Source organism: Phaethon lepturus, unplaced genomic scaffold, assembly GCF_000687285.1.
Source record: "Phaethon lepturus isolate BGI_N335 unplaced genomic scaffold, ASM68728v1 scaffold55039, whole genome shotgun sequence".
NCBI classification, from domain to species: domain Eukaryota; kingdom Metazoa; phylum Chordata; class Aves; order Phaethontiformes; family Phaethontidae; genus Phaethon; species Phaethon lepturus.
The window spans coordinates 268-17,015 of NW_010565153.1; the positions used below are offsets into that span (position 1 = coordinate 268).

The 16,748-nt window shown below is 40.2% G+C and overlaps 1 protein-coding gene across 1 annotated transcript; it reads left to right on the forward strand.

Annotated features, from left to right (window-relative positions):
• Positions 1–223: 223 nt before the first annotated feature.
• Positions 224–14,984, forward strand: CEP104 (centrosomal protein 104kDa). The gene is made up of 21 exons (XM_010295084.1): positions 224–336; positions 857–1,030; positions 1,350–1,488; positions 2,151–2,216; positions 2,621–2,697; positions 2,865–3,033; positions 3,252–3,410; positions 4,035–4,283; positions 5,170–5,373; positions 5,909–6,076; positions 6,798–6,971; positions 7,868–8,044; positions 8,359–8,565; positions 9,060–9,176; positions 9,782–9,818; positions 10,318–10,399; positions 10,974–11,082; positions 11,386–11,524; positions 12,027–12,094; positions 13,571–13,661; positions 14,848–14,984. Exons 1-21 carry the CDS (start codon positions 224–226, stop codon positions 14,982–14,984), a joined length of 2,856 nt encoding a protein of 951 aa, XP_010293386.1.
• Positions 14,985–16,748: the final 1,764 nt, after the last annotated feature.

Sequence of the window (16,748 nt, forward strand, 5' to 3'; positions counted from 1 at the left end):
GTTGGCTGAGCCCTCATTTCACTGACTACTAGTAGAATGCTCAGTGTAAGAATGTGGTGCCAATATTAATTAAAGAAAGTTCAGTTTTGTAGTCATCGGCTACTGACTTGATGGACACTGGATTTAATTCTTTGACTGTAGTGTTTCAGTGTTCTTCTATTGTCCTTCCAGGGATGAATTTAAGCTTGAAACATCATTGCTTTGACTAGACCACTTCTTCAGGATGCCACACAAGATCGGTTTTATAGTTGTTAGTTCCTCAGGACATGAAGACGGCTTCAGTGCAAAAGAGCTGATGGTCCATGCACCGACAGTGAATGGATGGCGATCGCCCAGGTACTGCCAGCGGGAAGAACGTGCATAGGTCTGAAGTGCTGAGTTTAAAATGAGCAGCAGATGTATCACGCATGGTCAGAGGAGTTTACGGCATCCCTGACCAAACTGATCATAAAAACAAAGAAGTTACTTGAATTCCGTGGAATCCTTATCCTGGGGGGAAAAAGCACCTTGGTTACCACCTAAAGGCATCGCGTTGCATTTAAATAAAGTCCTTTAAAAGGAAAACGGAACTATTTTTGTTCTTGTCAAGTCTCCTTGGAGTTTGCAACTGCTTTGGCTTAGTACTAAAACTCCAGCCTTCTCAGTACATCCTCTAGGTATATATGGGACACTTAACATAGACGTGCATGTGATGAAGAGAAGAGTGTTTCTAGTCTACTCTTCAGGTTTTCTTTACAGTATTTGTAATTCTGAGTTAAGCTATAATAACTTTGGAAAGTTTCATAATTAAATGTTACTCAAGTTGCAAGTGAAGTCATCTTCAAAAAGGTGATTCAGAAATTGTGTACATTTTCAGACTCTGTCAGTACCCACAGGAAATTGTTCTGCAGTTGGTGGAGAGATGTCGGATACGAAAACTGCAGTTGCTTGCTCACCAGTACATGATTTCCAGCAAAATTGAGTTCTACATCAGTGAAAGCTTGCCTGAATACTTTGCTCCTTATCAGTCAGAGAGGTTTCACAGGCTAGGGTAAGTCAACAAGCTCTAAAAGATTTTATTACCTTGATGGGACAGCCTCAGGAGGAAATAATATTCATTATGCTTTGCATGCAATATTGATACGCTGTGCTGCAAGCAGTAAAGAGATTCCCTACTTGCTTAGATCTGTAACAAAGCTGAAGACGTAGATGTAAGAGGCATGGTGCAGATGAAGGCTCTTGTCAGATAACAGCACACGTTTCAGTTATGAGGGAGTTTTAAACCTTATCAAAGTACTAACCTGAGGAGCAAAAATACAGCTGTGTTTTTGTACATTTTCCCCGCTTACTTGTTACGTTTTCCTTCTCAGTTATGTCCCTCTCTCAGACAATGAAAAGACTGATTTCAAAGCACGAGAGTTAAAATCTGTGTATATGGATGCAGTTGGCCAGTACCTGAAGCTGATTTTCCATAAAAATTATGTCAATAAATACAACTTATACGGTCAGGTAAGTTGAGCTAAGAGTCCTTACTTGGTAAGCCAGATGACATTTCAGTAGTAGAGAACAGGCATAGAAATCTGTTCCCTTGATTGCAGAAGCTAAAAATGTCGGTTGAAAGCTCCTGGGTTTATTTTTGGTTTCCCTTAAAACAGAAAATACAAATAAGAGGTTATAAGTGGCTTGGAATCACGGCCAAGTGCATGCAACTTATCCAGAAAAAGCAAGCCAAGCGCACTGCCTTTCATTCTGAGTTTTAGACTGCACAGCAGGCTCTGAGAACAGCTTTGCGGTTACGACAAAGCCACTGGTAGTCTTTAGGATCTGATGTGGCATTAAGTGGAGGTGCTGTACAGCCATCCTGATACAGAGAAAGCAAGTGTCTGCCTCAGTTCTGCAGTGACTCTTCATGTCCATCCCAGACCAGAAAGAGGAACAACTGATGACTCTACAATGTGGTCTGCAGATTTGGTAGTAAGTTTATAATGAAGCGTGAAGGACCTTTAGCACTTAGTGCTTTGCTTTGCTTCCATACCACCCTGGAGACCACAGGTCCTGTTTTGGGGGTTTTTTTGTACAATGTTTTGTTCCAAATTTTTTGTTTCAGTTTTCATAAGATACGGAAAAAGTAATGACCTCATGCATTTATGTTTTCTTTAAATCTGTCCCAGGTTGCCCTAGTGGCTGTAAACATTATTGGAGATCCAGTAGACTACAGTAATGACAGCAGTAACAGTGTAAGTGCAAAGCATCCCTGTCTTTTTACTGTTGCTACGCGTGTTCAGTTACAGGGTTCTTGGTGTAATGGAACGCATCTTTCTTCTGCTAGTTTTGTGCTGTAGAAAAGCTGCCATGTATTGGGGTTTTTTTTGATTTTTTTTTTTTTAATGCTATCTTAAAGCAAGAAAGTTCTCAAAAATTGAGCCCAATTTGCAGATACAAAAAAATAAACCATAATCAGTTGGAACGTTTGCATCTTCAACCTCTCCAAATTCTCTTGTTTCAATATGCCCCAAAACAGAAGTATTGTAAGTTACATAGCTTACGTTGGTTATGGCAAGTCAGAATTTCTGTCCTGAACACGCATTTATGTTGATGAGTGTGCACTGAGATTTTTTTTTTTCCCCCCCTTGCTACAAAGCCCTCCAGAGAGAAGCTGATAGATCACTACTTAGGAATTAAATCGGATGATCCTGCCTTAGATGGAACTTACCTTGGGTAAGGAAGTTCTTTTGCATATACCCTGGCAAAACGTCTACTCAGACTAAGGTAGTTCTCAGTCTACCCTTTTTTAGTTCCCTGCTAGTGCAAAGAGAAGACATATGCTCAGCCTGGTCTAGTTTGGATCAGCTGAAAGTTTTATTTTATTAACTTTGTGTCTTCAGGAAACCTGACTCCATTTCACCTCTGGATGATTTGGCTTTTGACATGTACCAGGATCCAGAAGTTGCTCAGATAATACGTAGACTGGATGAGAAGAAACGCGAAGCTGTCCATCATGAACGCTACGATTATGCCAAGAAACTCAAACAAGCTATTGCAGACTTGCAAAAGGTATTGTTGAAAGATTGTTCACCTCTTAGGCCGAACAGTGTTCTGGTGGTCCATCAGGGACCCTAGCATTCATGTGGAATCGTAATGATTTCCAGTACATTTTCAAAGTAGTAATTTTAAAATCAGATAGCTTGATTTAGTAACTTGGCTATAAATACTGAAATGTATACATATTTACGGTAATGTGATTCCAAGCTAGCTTGTTACACCATTTCTAGGTAGGGGAACGGCTTGGACGGTATGAGGTAGAAAAGCGCTATGCTGTAGAGAAAGAGGATTACGATCTTGCTAAAAAGAAGAAACAGCAAATGGAAGCGTACCGCCTGAAGGTGTATCAGCAACTGGAGCTCCACGACCTTCTGGATGCAGAGCTGATGGTGGGTACTGTTCCTCCTAATTCAGGAACCTTTACCATGTGAGTGTTTTAAATAGAAACGGCAGAGCAACCAAAATAAGTTCAGAGAATAAAAGTTGTTACACAGGTATTTTATGACAATTTCACATAGATTTTAAGTTTTCTGTTTGCATTGTGGATTTCCCTAGCCAAAGACTTGCAAGTGGCATTTTATGAACACGCTTACCTCTCCATAAATTATATTACATTAAACTGTTAAGGTCTCAAGTAAATGACATTGGGATCCCGAATGTTTTGCATAATTTAGGGCTACCCAATACAAATTAATAAGGTGCTTTCTCATATAACAGGCTTATGCTGTCACTGAGGCTAACCATACACAATTAACGTGATAAGATATATATAATTTTATGTTGTTCTCAGAACGGGAAGCTTTATAATCTCTCCACACACGCATCCACACAGAATCATTTTGAGATTGTTTCATAAAGCTGCATCCAGCGGAAGTGATTACACGTCTGTGAGCGAGGTCCGGTATTTACTTGAAAGCACCAGAATCTTGTTGACCGTCGGAGTCGCGGCTGCACTGACTGTGATTTTAGTACGTGGTGAGCCGTGCTTTACAAAATCTCCTTCCCTTCCTCAGATTCGAAAGCTGCCTGAATTGCCTTTGGAGTCTACAATTTATACTGGGAGTCCTCAGCACACAAAAGCTACAAATTCACCTCCTTGTCAGCACACAGAACTGCAAAAAGGAGAGCCATGGAGAGCAGAGCCTTTGCTGGAAAAGTCAGCAGGTCCCACTTCTGCTGAGCCCTTTGTTCCCCATCAGTCCCCTTCTCCTCCTCCTCTGACTTATCGCACAACCGCCAGGGAAGCGTTCCCCAAAGAAAATGTGAGTAGTGTACCTCTGTTACTGCAGAAATCTGTCCGAGCAAATGATCTTGTGTTCAGCCTTCCAAAACAACAAGGTCTTTTGTGGTTATTCTCATGTCTTATATAGTAATTGACTGTATTACTGAGCTGTGCCCGTCTAGTAATTGGCATCGGTCTTTTTCCTTCCCGAATGTCTTTGGAAGCTTTTTACAAACGTTCATTGAGATTGAGGCAAAACAGGATTATGCCTGATGTACAAAGAGATGAATGGAGGCAGATAGACGTTAAATGACTCGTGAGGGGTCATACAGCCCATATAGTGGAAGCTGAATTCTGCTTGCTCCATTAATGGCTTAATAAATCTCCTTCTCAGAGATCACGTTGGATGAACCTACAGCAGCAAGGGAATTTGTTGGAACGTGGTTGTAGGGTAGGAGTCTTGGTGTCATGTCTAAAGAGAGGAAGAATATCCTAGTATCTAGGTATCTCAATCTTTAGGTTTTGCTGCTCTGGCTTTTGGCAAAGCTGAGGAAGACTTGCGTTGACTCTAGTAGCAGTAGTATTCTCTCTTAACAGGATGTTGAGGTAAAAGAATTTAACAAGTAAAGCTTCATGACGTGCTGGCTTCCTGTCAACAGGTGCTTGCTGCTGTAGATGTGTGCACTTCCACCGCAGGCATCTTGTGTGTGTTTTTTTGTATTCTATAGACAAGAAATAAGTTTTATTCACAGGTACTGATTCCATTTCTTCATGAGATTATTATGGGAACCTCAACATTCGTGCTTAATTGCAAAGCGATACTGCTTTGGCAGGGATAAGAAGGCATTGAGCTGAATCCAATTAGTGATGAAACAACTTCGCATCCACGTCATTTCTAGAATAGCAAATTTTATTTTCTCTGTTAGGTTGGATTTTTACCTTATGATGAGAGACCTCTTCCAGCTACCTGTAAACAGTCTGATGAAGCAATTGCGTACCTTGAGCCGGAGATGACTGAAAAGGATGTCAGTGATACTCCAAGAAGCAGCATTACTGGGGAACCAGAACCATTGACTGAGAAGGCGCTGCGGGAGGCCAGCCCTGCTATTGAAGTTTTTGGAGCAGCTTTGGTAAAGAACACCAAAATAAACTTATAGATTGTTGTCATCTGTGTTGAGTTGATTTGATATGTGCTCTGTCAACAAAGACCTACTGATATGCTTTTTACACGTTCAGAGCTGCTACTTAAAAATCTGAGATTAAAATTTGACCTTGGATATATGGGTGCCCGTTTTCACCATTTACATGATGCTGTAGCTTTTATGATCAATTACTTGATGAGCTGTGAAGCAGATAGTGCCCGGTAGACTGTTACAGGGTACGGGCCCTGCCAGAATACCCGTAATGTGCCACTGTCTTTTGTAGGGAGAGAAACCGTCACTGTGCTGCCTGAAATGGTTCCTTGAGCCTGACCTGTTAATCCACTTACTTCTCGTTTTTCAAAAACAGATGCTTTTAATAAAAGCCAGATTCCTGTAGGAGACACCTGGGGATTTCATGCTTAAGCTCATATGTTCTTTTCAGGCTGTTTCTGCATATAACTGTGGCATAGATACTGAAATACCGGTATTGACCTTTTAAGAGAGAAACTTGTTCTGTGTTCAGGTTGCAGGAGCATATTCCAAAACTTGGTCGTATCGAGAAGATGCGTTACTGGCAGTATATAAAAAGCTGATGGAAATGTCAGTGAACACTCCAAAGGACGATTTAAAGAACATGCTGAGGGCTGCCATTTTTCTTGCAAGGAGAGCCATCAAAGACATAGTGTCTTCAGTAAGTTGTAATATGTTTGATAAGAAATGCTCCAGTGAAGAACTAACAGCAAAAATTGTGGAATCGTGTGGTTAACACACTTCAAATAATTTAAACAAATAGTTTGTAAAACTACGTTTAAGTAAGTTTAAAAAAGAAACCACCAAAAATCAAACCAGAGTCAAAACCAACTGAAATGTCAGCTTTTAGTTGGGATCAAGGACTGGGCGCTGTCTAGCATTCAGCAGTGTGGAAAATACTGCTCTGGGCTGAGTAATGAGCTTGAGAAACAAGTGCTGATGCAGTAAATGCATAGTGTGGTTCAGCCTTTTGGGGTTTTTTGTTTTGTTTTTGTAAAGTTGAAATACAGCAATGAAGTAAGTTTTAGTTTCCAACTTGAGAGATTACAGTCAGCCTAAGCAGACTTAGGCTTCAAATAAGCCTTAAACAAGAAGCAAAGGAAAAGAAAAATCAAGAGCTGTGTTACTCTTCATAAAACAAATTCTGAAGCCTTTCACTTAAGGCTGAGCAATTAAGTGAAATTTAATTTTCACTTAAGCCTGAGCAACATGTTTTCTGAGAGAGAGATACGTGACATAGCTTCCATTGAGAGTGCTACTGTAACTCTAGATTCCTGTTGCTGCTGTTCTTTAGAACTACAGGAAAGATTTTACAATATTGTCTGAAAACAGGCATCTGTGTGTTATTTTTGTTCAGTGTTTCCTTTTTCTTTTTATCTTAGGTTTTTCAAGCTTCCCTGAAACTTTTAAAAATGATCATTACCCAATATATACCAAAACATAAGCTAGGAAAACTAGAAACTTCTCATTGTGTGGAAAAAATGCTTCCAAATTTACTTTGTAGAACAGGAGACTCTTCATCCCGTCTTCGCCTTGTGGCTTCTAACTTCATTCAGGTAGGTGTTTTTCTCCAGATTACAGTTTGATTTGCACTAAGAATGTCACAGAGCTTAGAAGTGGGTAACGTCTAATCAGACTTGCCTTCAAGTCCAGAGTTTGCTGCTGTAAAGGATTACGCCTTAATGGCAGGCAAAGTGGTAGCACCAACTTAGTATCTTTGCGGTGTTTTTTCTAGCAGTGTATTGTCACCTTTGTTGTGGGGGACAGTGTGGGGAGATAGCAGCCGCTGCAGCTACGAGAAGGGTGTAACTCTTCTGTTCTTAGTTGCAAGTGATCTACAGAGATGAGAGTAAGGAGGTGCAACATACTCCTCAGACTGTGTTGCGCTCTGATTGCATTTTTGACAGTCAACTTAGCAAAAGCATAAGGAAGATGCCCGTTTTAAAAGACACAGTCCATTCCGTGCTCAGTGCTAGCAAAGAGCAGCTGCGAATGGCTGCTGAAGGATTACAGGCTCTCTTTTCCAGGAGAATTTAGAAGAAAGAACAGTAGTTCTATGTGTAAATGTGTTGATTCAGTCCCGGGAGTGGAGTAGATAGGGCAATGTAAGATGGAGTTCTTGAAATTCTTCTTAAAACCCAGTTCTACAACTTGCTCCTCTGAGCATGTCTAAGATTTTATTGATTTCTTAGTAGCTTTCTCTCTGATGCCAAAAGCAAGACCAAGCATCTGCATAATCTTTTTAAAACCCCTGCAAGGAAGTTCTGGCTGCTAAAGTAACAAGAACATAAGAACATATGAAGAACATAAGAAGCAGCTACTTCTTATGGAAGGCTTATTTCATTGTACTTAACTTGTTGTAAGTGACTTAGAATAACTCTACTTTGCAAAGACAGTTAATTTTCCTCATTTAGCATTCCTACGTGCAGACTGACTCTCTGTCTGTTTATAGGAAATGGCACTGTGCAGTGAGGTTAAGCCTCTTCAGATTGTTCCAGTTCATTTGGTTCAACCATTAAAACCGAACTCCCCAGCACATCTGGCAATGAGTCAAGTGGTATTAGTGGAATGCCTCTTGAAGGACATGGGAACTGAAAACTCTGGGTTTACTGTCAGCAATGTCATGAAGGTAGGAGCCTGAGTTTACAGCACATGAAGTTTTTTTCTGTTGCTGTTTTATTAGGGCTTGTCTGTGTTTTGGAGTGCTTGGTGAAGTACTAAAGAGAATTTGAGCCTCTTGGCGGTGACCGCACACAACCTTGTGAGGAAGCACGATGCCAATATGGGGAAAAAAGAATCACTGGGTCAAAAAGCGTTTGCAAAAACCTGTCCGTATGAAGAGTTCTTCCAGTGAAATAACTGTCTTAGACTAATAATCAAGTCCTTAAAAAACACATGGGACAAGAGAGGCTTTTTTAAATTATTACTTATTATTGTTTTCAGTTTGCAACAGGAGCTTTGGAACACAGAGTTTATGAAGTTCGTGATGTAGCCTTGCGGATTATCTTTGATATGTACAGGAAGCACAAGGCTGCTATACTGGAATATCTTCCTCCTGATGATGCAAGCATTCGCAAGAGTGTTCTCTATAAAACACTGTTTGATGGATTTACTAAAATAGATGGTAAACTTTCTGAAGCCGAAATTAAGGTACGTAATAAGATTGTAAAACATACGTAGCTACTTTAAGAATTGCATTCCACTGAGCAACATACTGATTTTGTAGCTATATTAGACATTGAATGAGGTATATAGCAGAGTATCTTAAGGTGTGTGGCTAACACCAGTTAGAGTACAAAGCTGGTCTTCAGTTTATACTTGCTCTTACAAATAGAGCCTACAAAGAATACCAAGATGGTACTTCTGAAATAATACAAAATCATTTTGGAAAGTACGCGTACAACGTTTTATGCTGGCTAGGCTCAGAAAGGGTGAGCACGTAGTAAATGCTATGTGTTTCTTTCAGGTTAGTACAGAGGAGTTTGAGGGGAGGGAGGTGTTACTGTAACAGACCAACCATTTGACCGAGCAGGGTATTTCTCGTGCTACACTGACCATTTGTTCTACGCTGATGTGTTTCACAATCTCTTCTATATGACAGATTGTTCGAAAGCTTTTGTAATTGCCAGAGTATTTCTTGACAGGCACAGAGAAAGGCAGTAACAGAAGAAGCAGAGAAACAGAAGAAGGAAGAAATAAAAGTTCTGCAAGGTCAGCTGGCAGCGCTAAAGGAGATACAAGCAGAAGTTCAGGCTGGAAAGGTTAGGGTGTTTTGGTTTTGATTTTTATTTTTTTAAATCCTTTTTTCCTCAGGTGCCACAGCTTAGATAATTAACATTACTGTTGTCTTATTATAAACTAAAAAAAAGAAAAAGAGAGAGACTCCATGACATTACACTAACTGACTTTCATCCTCAGCAGTCCATCTTAAAATCTGGGGAGTGGTTTTTCCTACCATAGCATAAAATTTGGATTCTTGTTTATAACAACTTTGTCTGTTGTATGGGAAATTTGAGATTGTGTCTACAAGTCTAAGTGCTTCTGTGTCAGCTAGAGTATAGCAATCATACTGGGTGTGTCAAGGCCCCCCAGAAGCGTGCTGTACTGCCCTTCCATTAAGTTTTATGTCTGAACCTTAGAAACGTAGTCAGCTACACCAATGCCAGGAAGTAGGACTGTTTTCCAGCCTCCGAAGATTGCTGCCTCAATACCCCAGAAATTTGCTGTAGGACCAGAGGCACGAGCGTTCTAATGCATTGGCTCTGCTTGTAAACTTTTAATTCCAGGATATAATCTGTTCTTTTTCTCCCCGGCAAGCATCATTGTCATTAAGGAAATTTCTGACTTAAATGTCTTTGTTCAATAGGAGAAAGAATCTGATTTTCAGAAGCCAAAGTATCAAGGTAGGTAATCTCAAATAGTATTAAGAATTGTAGAGGTGTTTCAAAATGTCTTTGAAACTCTGTAGATGGTTAATGGATTACTGAATTATCTCAGCTGAAAACATGCCAGACTGCTTCCGACTGGCTGAGTCTCAACCTGACATAGAGGTAATCATTAAGTTCACAAAAGAAAATTTACCGTCAGCTAAATCAGTTAATTTCCAATAGGAAATTAGCATGGCTTGGCTTGAAACCACTGTAGATTTCTCCCCAACCTGAGGTAGATCATCTACTGCATTGAAAAATAATCACTACGATATTTTACTGTTGTAGATCACTAAAGCAATAGTTTCCCAACTGCCTTACAGGTATGTTGTCTTTCAGTGCTTGTTTACTGATATGGCAATGGTATGCCTCTGTTGGGCGCTTTTGCTGTTAAGATCCAGAGAAGCAGTATTTCTAGGCATGCACAAAAACTAATGAAAATGTGATCTTAGTTTTAATAGTTCTCTTTTTACAGGTTACGAGGTAAACAAAAGCCCACAGCCTGCAGCAGCAGAGATTCCAGATGATCATTCCTCTGTTGCAAATTACTTGGATAAGTAAGTTAGATGAGCAGCTTCTAATCACCTTAAGCACTTCTTATAACCTGCAAGCTCATCATGATAGTAACATTTTTCCAGTAGATCAAAGCTCATAGTTTCAGCATTGAAACAATGAAAATCTTTTCTAACAGATTTGGAATTATTTCCTGGCAATCCTAGATGTTGTTGATTTTTCAAGTTCTCTGATAGTGTGACCTTGAACTTGTTTTCTGAGTGGTTGCTTGTGGAATAAGGAATTGCCACAGTTCAATGTTCAACTGCCCATATAAAATAAGGCAAAGATATTCTGTAGCTTTCATGTGTATTGTAGGATACAAAAGCCAGCTTCAGTGACCTGTTCTCAGTGCTTTTGTGGAATTATGTCTTTCTACATGAACAAATGCTTTATAGTTGTATTTACCGTAAATTATGTAATAGTATCTGTTCATGCCCTATCCTAACGTCAGGACTATATGGGGGAAATAAGGTATACCGAAATGTTAGCTATTTTTCAGAGTAGTTTCTAACAGAAGAAACAGGGTTCACCCATTTCACTCTATGATGTTACTGATGTTTGTATTTTTTTTCCTAGCTTATGTATTTTTTGTGGTGTGAGGGACGAATCCTTCACAGAGGAAGGGTTGGATCTCCATTACTGGAAACACTGCCTGATGTTAACCACATGTGAGCACTGCAAACAGGTTAGGCATAGACTTTCTAGAGCTACTACAAGACATTAACTGTGGTGATCTGGTTTTAAGGTGCTATAAGATATTTAACGCTGAGGTAGATGAATTCTGAAGAGAACTGTGTGATCTTGGGTAGTGCTTTTTGAAAAGAGCAGCATTCTAGATTGTATTAATAACTGGACTAAAATTTCATTTTCCCTTTGTCATTCTGGAAAGTGAGAGTTGACTTCCAAAAATCACATAAGCAGTTCTTTAAATACTATCCTTTACTCGATACAGCACAAATCTTCATGGGTGCCTCTTGCGCTGTTGCAGGTGGTGGAAATAGCAAGCCTGACAGAGCACTTGTTGACAGACTGCGGTAAAAAGGACAGCTTTGGGAAATGCCAACGATGCAGTGAGGCCCTTCCAAAAGATGAGTTGCCCAAACACATTAAGAGCAAGACTTGCAATGGTGAGTAGTTTCGAACAGGAAGGTTGAACTTTGAAAGTCAAGTCAGTCAGACTTTCAAATACTGTGTGTTTTTGGCAAGTCAGACCGCTTCTATTTAGGTACTGCTAAATTACTAATTTAATACTACTAATAAAATACTTCTATTTAGTATACTAAATTTACAAATTGAAGTAAATCCGCAGGAGGGAACACTTCGGGAATAGATGCCTGAATTTCCCAGTGCTTGAAATGCTTCACTTCTATGAATGCATGAGGGGAGGAGGTGTGAGGAGAACAGAAAGCCGCTACCACATCCTTGCGGTTTAAGCCCTATCATTCCTCTTGATGTTATTTTGATGTAGATGATTAAACATGGGACTTCTTTGAGAGCAGTTAACAGTAATAGGGCAGGAGCTGGTTTAGCCAAGGGGTAGTTTTACGTCCTTCTTTGTGCAGGTTCTCCTCTCGTATTTGAAATTAGCCTGTCTTTGCCATTCTTACATTATTTTCCTAATCATTCCAGCTGCCAAACCAGAAGACATTGCAAACCATTGCCCATTGTGCCATGACAACTTTTCCCCCGGAGAGGAGGTAAGACTGCCTTCTAGATTGGTCTGATGTTGTTACGTCACCGGGACCGAATTCGTGTCCTCTTCGAACACTGGCTTACACCCAGCGACTTAAGAACTTGCCTGGATTATTGCTGGGGTCTATAACGGCTATCTCATGCTCTGGGGACCATATCTGAACCTGGGTCTTCAACGCTCAAATGGGAACCACAGGGCTACAGCCTTTCTCCTCCCGCATAGGCAGCTATACACCTTACGGCTTTCCAAATTCCCAACCGCTACCAGATTCTGTGAGTTTGCTTGTCAGCCCTGGGTTTCGGAGTGATGATACGCAGCTTAAAATACCATGACGAGACTGAGTGCATCCAGCAGGGCATCTGGGATTAAGACATTGTTTACTAGAGTGTAAGAAAAAATCGACATGAAGAAAGTAAGCCAGAACTGCTGTAATTATCAAGAGAGTTGAGATGGCCTCTCTCTGCTTTCTGCATGCTGTTTCCTGTAACTGCCTAATGCTCTGAAATCTCTGATATGCCAGCTCCCAAATGTGCTTTCAGCAATTGAGTATATATATTGGTATTATATAAAAAGCGATTAAAGTATCTGTTTCGGTCTTTTATATGAATCGCCTAACACTACATTATGAACATATCTAAGTAGTTCTGCATATGATTTAATTGGCTGAAAAAGTCTATCTGGGAGGCAGCCAGCAATTCCATACTGAGATCTGATTAAATGTCAATGGCTGATATACAATCTCTCTCCTTTTCTTCCTTTCAATGGGACATGACCACTGGGTAGTGCTTCTGTTCTCAAAACCAAGTTTTTTCCAAATCCTTTTTGCTTTTCCCAGCGTGAGGAGCTCAGAAAATACCGTAACCAACTCTGAAACGTTTGTTGAGAAACATATGTGGTGGTTGGATTTGGGGATTTTACGTTTTTTTCTTGTTTCTGCCCAAATTATTCTTGTAAGTAGGAGATTTCACATAGCCCCTAGTTTGAAGAGGCTGTCACATTTTTCTTTAATAGCTGCTCCTACTCCTTCAGGTTGCTGAATACTTCAGCTATTTTCATAACCTTGTAGTTATGCCCATGCTTTTTCAGTTTAAAATATGTATGGATGAAAAGATTTTCCATGTTATTTGTACATTGTTTCTTCCTGATTCAAACTCAGTTGATAATTAAGAAAATTTAAAAACCAAAATGAATATCAATTGCTTTTATTTCCTAGTATCTGGCTGGATTTTTTTTTTTATTGTGATGTACCTTTTAAGTTCTATTTAAAAAATTGATATATTAATTGCTATTCCACTTACTAAGTCATAAGGTGTTCATGCTTTTATGAGCAAGCAGATTAAAATGCCGTTGCCATAAAGTCTGTATACAGCTCTCATTTTCCCCATGTTTTAAAAAGTGTATGTGCATGCCTACTGACTAGATAAAAAGATCTGCTAATTTTGCTGGGTTTGTAGTATCACTTCTTTTTAATTTACTTTAGGCCTGGAAGTCTCACCTAATGGGCAACGATGGCTGTAAAATGAATCAACGGAGGTTATGCCCAATAAATAAAACTCTTCTGGTGCAGCCTGGTAAGATATTATTTTATGATAATGACGATTATGGGTTCTTACTATGGGTTGCCTTTACTTAAGAGAAGCATTTCATTCTTGAAAGCAAGCTGGCTCTTAACTGCTTGTTCAACACGCTCTCTGCATTTGTGTCACCAAACTGGTATTTCTCATGCTGGTATAGACTACAGTATACTTAGGGAGCAAATTCTCAAAACCCTTTAAAAGCAATAATTTCGAAACGAGGGCATTAGCTCAGCTGACGGCAAAACTGGCAGTTTTGATAATTTGATCAGTTTGGCCTTGTTTCTGTGTAATAGTATGGCTGTGAATAGAACAATCAGCGGTGATACTAAACAGTTTACATTCCGGAAGGCTCCTGAGTGCTGACACAGAGAACCGAGAGCCTGATTTAGCTTTTAATGTCCAATCAGAGGATGCTAATCTAATCCTAATTGCGAGATGAATTGAATAGTTAGTGCTGTGTACTGCTTTTCCTTTTCAATTCCGGCCCAGGAGCCGGGCAGAATTTACGATTGTGCAGCTTCTTCACCAGCAAAGCGAAATTGATGCTGATGTCAAGTGTTTTTTTAAAAGTCGTCTTTATTTATGAAGCACATGCAAAATCCTTTTATTTCCTGAACACGGAAGTTAAACAAACACACTGTTGACTGCCTGCAGCACTAAAACTCTTTTGGCCTGTAACATCCAAAACCTTTCCTCCTCCGTCTGATATTTGCTTTGCTCATATCCACGTTTCACAGCCACTGCAAGTTCCTAGAAAGGACTGTTGAATTCTCTCCTTCACCTGTCATAGGTGAATGCGGTTAAACTCAACAGTTTCCAGTCTTGAACTGGACCTACAATCATGTCTGTTTGTCTGTCTTCGGCTTTGCTGTTGCTACTTGCTAACTAGAATGATAGTTAGTTTGCCTCTGCTTAGAATTTGGAAGCATAGAAGGAACTTAAATCCTGCCTGGATAGAGCTAAAGCTCCTGAGCAGTTTCCTAGAGGTAGGAAAGGAACACTGACCGTTTAGGCCTACCGCCCCTGGTATGAAACGCACCTCTGACTGGATGCCTGCTAACTTCTAGTTGCTAGTATCAGTCATTCAGACTTAACATATCTTGAGAATCAAAATGGGAGATAAAATTCAAGACCGGGACTAGGTGTGCATGCAATAACAATCTGCATTTTCTCTTCACAGGCAAAATAGGTGGCCAGTATTTCAGGAAACTGGGTCCTTCAGGAGCAAAAGCTCGACCTTCCTCTATAGGAAGCAAGATCCCAACCCTAAGAGGGGGCCCAAATAAAAGCACTGGCAAAACATATGCAAAGCGATGACAGGACAAGTATTTTTTCTTTTGTCTTAATAACTGACCATATAGTTGTTAATAGTTATTTAAAAACTGTGGGCAACTCATATCATCTCTTTTGGTTGACTGCATGGGGCCATTTATCGGCCTTGAACAGTACTTGCCTAGTCTGGTAACTTCTGTGTTAGCTATTTGTTCAGCACCATGGTTTTTTCCTAGAAAGGTGCGTGTTGGAAATACACGAATGTTCTGGGACAGATCTGGCCTGCCACCTTCCCTGTGCGGTACAAGGAAGGCCGTGCATTGGTCTTTGACCAGTTCCTCATATTAGAAAAACTCCCCAGTGAGCATGGAGTTAGCAGGGCCACACTGTGTAGCTACTGCAGCAGTCAGAACAGGGGCTCTGCCCTGGTTAGTGGATTACTCTGGAGCTGTGGTTCTAACAGTCTGAGTTTGAAATCTGGCCAGGAGTTTCCTGAAGATCCAAAAGCCACTGTCACTTGTGCATTGGCTTTCTCTTGGGGAAGAGCAAGAAGCCTACCAAGCGGAAATTGCACCAGACTTTCAGGACAGAGCTGAAAAGCATTTGCTCTTTTGATCTGTGACACTTGTTTGCAATTATGCGTTCTGGAAGCTTGGGAAGTACTACCTGTATTAGCTGACGTTACCACCTGATCACTTCAATGTAATAATTGCAGAATGCGTTGCTAGTAGTTTTCTGACAAAATTATAAGTCATAGTAATGCTGAAAGTAATAGCGACAATAGGTTTTGTTTGTCTTGCCATTGACACTTGTTGCAGACAAACAGGTCACAAGTTAAACTGTGCGCACTGGTTGGCTAGGTGGTAGTCTGTATTTCTGCACCTGGAGAATTCATCATGATTAGACTTGAGGAAACACCATTGAAAATACGTATATATAGAACAAGCAAAGCAGGCTTGTTGCGGCACGCAGGTTCCTTTGATGTGATGATGATGTTGGTGTCTGAGCAATACCATCGTTCACCTGTTATGATGTGCAGCTGGCAAAAGGTGAAATGAAAAATGCCTGCACGTGTAGAAGGAAATATATGTCAGACTATACGGAACATGCATCTCTGCTGTCTGAAAGACCTGTATGGTCCTGTACAGATAAACTCTTGAACCAATTAATGGGTAAAATAGCAATTCCATAAAGCAAAATTACACCTCCTGTGTTTGCTTAGAAGAAAAAAAAAAAAAAAGGAGGAAAAAAAAGGAGAAATTTCAACGTAGTTGAGGAAAATTACAGAGTTTGTTTTTCCCACTGCAAATCCTACAGTGTGGACTTATTTGCTTCAGTTAGGGCATGTTCACAAGTAGGGCCAGGAATTGGAAGGCTTTTTCAGGTGTCCACTCCTCAAATATAATGAAGTGAGTCAAAGGATCACACCGTTCGTCGGCAATTCATTTAGCCACTGTGCTGGCATCTAGCGTATTTTGATAGTAAGAAAGGCATTATTAGTGTGTTCACAACAGCTGCCTTTTATTTGTCATGATAAAATTTGTTAGCTAAAATGGGGCAAATTTTATAGCCACTGTGAAAGCTTACAAGTCTGCCTGTTTGTGCTACGCTTTAAAACTCCTGGCTTCTTCTCTGGAAATGGGAACTGTACTTTTTGTCTAAAACTGACTGGTATCCTCGAACACCTCCTAAGTCAGCTAAAAGCTCTAACTGACCTTGCAAGGAAGGGAATTGGATCAGGGCCATTATAAAATGTTTCCGCTCATTTTTAAAGCTCTTAGAAACATTATTTTGACAGAAAACGTTGCT